The 4,330-nt window shown below is 35.1% G+C and overlaps 1 protein-coding gene across 1 annotated transcript in view; it reads left to right on the top strand.

Moving 5' to 3' along the window:
* LOC108684472 (GRB2-associated-binding protein 2) overlaps positions 1–3,666 on the top strand; it is a 4,504-nt gene extending 838 nt beyond the window's left edge. Inside the window, exons 2-7 of the mRNA XM_018188798.1 lie at positions 364–492; positions 560–740; positions 1,325–1,606; positions 1,674–2,432; positions 2,506–2,648; positions 2,746–3,666. Coding sequence (XP_018044287.1) covers positions 364–492; positions 560–740; positions 1,325–1,606; positions 1,674–2,432; positions 2,506–2,648; positions 2,746–2,988 — 1,737 coding nt within the window. The 3' untranslated portion in view covers positions 2,989–3,666. The remainder of the gene's footprint in view (positions 1–363; positions 493–559; positions 741–1,324; positions 1,607–1,673; positions 2,433–2,505; positions 2,649–2,745) is intronic.
* Positions 3,667–4,330: the final 664 nt, after the last annotated feature.

The following is a 4,330-nucleotide window of genomic DNA, read 5'->3' as shown; positions in this document are numbered from 1 at the left end:
TATATATATATAAAATTTTAAAAAATTCTTAGTTTCTCTTTTTATTACTTTTGATTATTTTTCGGACTAGAAATGCATAAAAATCAACAAAAGATAAGACTTTATTATAATTCTTAACATCAATAAATAGTCATATTTTGTAACCAAAAATCATTTTAACTTTTATGACATCAAAATAAAATCATTTTGAGTTTTTCTTGACTTGGTGTATTCTTATGTTTTCGATGAAAAGAGGTTCAACGTTCATATGATGAATGTATTTGTTGGTTACTCAGACTTTTATTGGAACTTCGTTGTATTCCAGCTAATTTTAAGTTTGAGATAAAGATAAATAGCCTTATCTCTGATAACTTCTTTTAATAGCGATGGAGAAAGCGATGGTTTGCCCTTCGTCATAGTGGAGAGCTACCTGGTCAATATTTTTTGGAATATTACACAGACAGACGCTGCCGTAAGCTCAAAGGTCGTATCGATTTAGATCAGTGCGAACAGGTATCCATCACGTTCATAGAATTTATTCTCATGAGCTATACGGATACTTATTAACATTCTGCCACAGGTGGACGCAGGTCTTCGATTTGAAAATCGTAAACAGAAGTATCAGTACATGTTTAATGTGAAAACGCCGAAAAGGATCTATTATTTAGTTGCTGAAAACGAAGCGGATATGAACAAATGGGTAGATGCGGTGTGCCAAGTTTGCGGTTTGAAGGCATACACTCAGGATGAGGAGCAACAAAGTAATGAGACTACCATTTTGTATTAACTCTCAATGCTTTTCATTTAATACAAGTCAATCAAACATTATTCTGTCTTTCTTGGCATGCCATGAATAACAAAGAAACAGTAACTTATATCAGTAAAGGACTTTTTGTTGCTTATACATGTTTGCATAAATATAAAACAAGTATATTAAACGTTGGATAAAATCATACAAAGATATAAACTATAGATTACGTTTTTTATTTTGACACGTCGATACAATTGTTACATTAAATGTAGAAAGACAGAATGATGTTGTATCAACTTATGTAACTAAACAAAAAGCAGTCTATTTAAAATGAGCCTATATATAGTTTGTTTTTTGTTCCTGCACTAGAACTATCTTTCTTGCTTTCGACAAATATCAAACATATATCTATTTCACTTTAAGTTCCAAAAGTGAACCACAGAAAACAGACTTATATAATGTCCGTATTAAAAGAAAAAAATACCAATATCAAATTTAGTGAATTTTGATCGATCAAATTCCAATCCATTCTCAATTTCTAATCTGATCCGAGTATTGATAATACTACATAGTATATCTCAACTTTTTTTTTAGTGTTTCAATACGAGTCTCAAGAATCCCCACCTACTTCGCCCACTAGCACGATCTCTGGTCCTTACATTCCTATTAGCGAGTGCATTTCCGGTCGTCGGCTCAACGATACCAGTTCTCTGAGTTCGGCTCTCGGACAAGGACCCGAACATTACGATGCCCCGAGAAGATTGGCACCCTCGCCACCGCGATCACCCACGACAACAGATGCCGAGAGCGTTTTCACCGACGACGAATGGACAACGTCTGTGCCGAGTGCGAATTGGGACACGCTTCCTTCAACGGGTGAATGTTTGCGCGTGAGATTTAATTTATTTTTCTTATCTTTACTAATGAAATAAAATTGTGACAGGTGATTCGCGACAACCTCATGGTCCGGGTGACCATGAAATTGGTTCGTGGAGTGTGAAAAAACGCTTTGGCAAGCTCAGAATTGTTGATTCCGCGATACCACCAGCCGTGGAGAAGTTGCCAGCACCACCCAGACCACCGAAACCGCCTCATATGTTACCCGAAAATCCTGGTCACAACTACCTGAATCTAGATGGTGCTACCGAAAGCTCGAAACCGAGTACCCCAGCGACGCCGGCGCCAACGACGCCTGCTGCCGTTACAACAACAATGGTTACCGTGACCGATGAGTCATACGATTTTCCTAGATCTCATCAACCGCAAGCGGCACAAACGGCCGTCGAGAGCAACACAATGGCGATCGAACAGTCGTCAAAACATTTCTACTCAAACGCAGCACCGAGTACCATTAATGACGAGACACAGAATGTATTCCGCTATGATTTCCACGACATTGAGCCATCAAGTCCGCGCTCTGAAAACTCGACTACAGCGACATACTCGAATTTACCGAGTCCTCTCGTGCGAGACAGTTGTTCGAGCGGTGTACCAACCACCATGGCGCCGCCTCCGCCGATGGTGTACAGAGAATTAAAGCCGGGCAGAAAAACTAGCGACTCAATGTCTATCATAAGCAACGAACCATCACCGGGTCCGACAATAGCACTATATGATGTAAGTTCTGCTGAACATTCTCCGGCCGAACCGCCGACCATCAACAGGAAGTTGAAACCATCGTTGAATAAATCACCGGTGGAAGGTAGACTTTTTTTTCTTTATCTATTTTTTTATATGTAATAAGAGAAATATTTAACATGTAAAATTTCTCACAGCACCTCATCTACAATTAGCGTCTCCACCTGGAAGAGGAAGAATACGGGCGGCACCCAGTCCGACGCCTCCGTCGCATATGCATTCGATACGTCATCAGTCGACGTCGGATGAAGACAATAACGCATTCGAGGATAGAGAAGAGGTTTGTAGAGCTATTCTAAGAATTGTGTGTAATCTTAGTCGTTACATGACGTGGCACGATATGTGATTTTATCCGCTATGCGTAATTTGATTTCCAGATATACTATTATCAAGATCATAATACATTTATTCCGGCGTCTAATCGCTTAGTGGTACTGCAGTATTTGGATCTTGATTTAGAAACGACAGAGAGCTTTAATTCCTCGACGTTACCGCCCGCACAACCCCTCCCAAGTACGACTGTGTACAAAACCGTGGATTTCGTGAAGACAGAGGCTTTTAATCGTACTCGGCAGCGAGTGGAGGAGGAGAGAAAACTGTGCACGGATGAGTTAACGTAGGGAATGAATTGTATTATATGAACCATAGATAGATTACATGAATGTTAAATAGTTTAAGTAAAGTGTGTGGACTTTGTGTTATGTTATATAGATGAAAGAGAGGATTTTTTTCTATTTTAAGCACACTAGAATAGCATATTAGAATAGTACTGCGCAAGAAATACGGACGAACTTGATCGCGGTATCGACGCAGTACTTACAGAAAGACAGCGTCCACCGCTTTACGAAGTACGTCATTTTATTCTTTACGTAGCAACGGTTAGCTTCATAAATTGGCTATGCAGTTTGAAGAGGGAATCGAATATTGTACAGAGCAATGTAAAACGGACCAAAAATGTAATGTTATATATATATATATATATAAAAAGAGAGGGAAATGAACAGAAGGGTGACAAACAGAAGATCGATAATTTCAAGAAATATTCTCAATAAGGAATTTCTAATTGTGGATAAGCAAAGTATTATTTAAATCATAAAGATTCTCTTATATATTTGGGTATAATTATGGTTTTACATATTAATTTTATGTCGGGTCGACGTGCGCGGGGCATTTTTATCATGAATTATGTGCAACGAATAACTAAATCTGTAATATTCTATTTTTAGCGTTAGATATAAATGATATATAATATTTTTTTATCATGTCGCAACGAAATCCATATTACCAAGGCGATTAGATCATATTTACATATATATTACAAAAATAATTGATTACTACACTGTATTAGTATTGAAAATAATATTGAATTTTAATACATAAATATCGGATTTTATTATGTTATTAAATTTTTTTATCTCAGAATTTTTTTAATGTAACATATTGTATACATATGTAGATTAATGCATGCCTTGGTTTAGATCTCATAAAAATTATCACGAAGAAAATTTATTGTTATTTTACAATTTACATTTTAATTATTTTTTCATGAAACGTTCGTAATTGAATTACCATTTTAGTATCTTATAACATATTCATGTGAAAACTGTTTTCTGTTATAGAAATATAATCATTGATAAGATCGGAGAAAGAGAGATTACATAAACATTTTTTCTAGTTAATCTCTTATCATCTATAATTATAAATGTACAAATCAAATATATACATATATATCTATTATAATTCTGTTATTTCATTTTAAAAATTAACATTTTGAATTATCTGTATTTGTATCCTTGCAAATTTCCTCCTTCCATTAATTAAGTTACAATTAATTCAACAAAACAAATTTTAAGTTGAATTAATTAAATTGAAATTGTAAAGTATTAATTAAAATTTTTTTCATAATTTTGATTTTGTAAAAATTTATAACTAATTTATAATAATTTATAATTAAAATAAATA

The sequence above is a fragment of the Atta colombica genome, unplaced genomic scaffold, assembly GCF_001594045.1.
Source record: "Atta colombica isolate Treedump-2 unplaced genomic scaffold, Acol1.0 scaffold135, whole genome shotgun sequence".
Lineage (NCBI taxonomy): Eukaryota > Metazoa > Arthropoda > Insecta > Hymenoptera > Formicidae > Atta > Atta colombica.
This window is presented reverse-complemented; position numbering and strand designations above follow the sequence as displayed.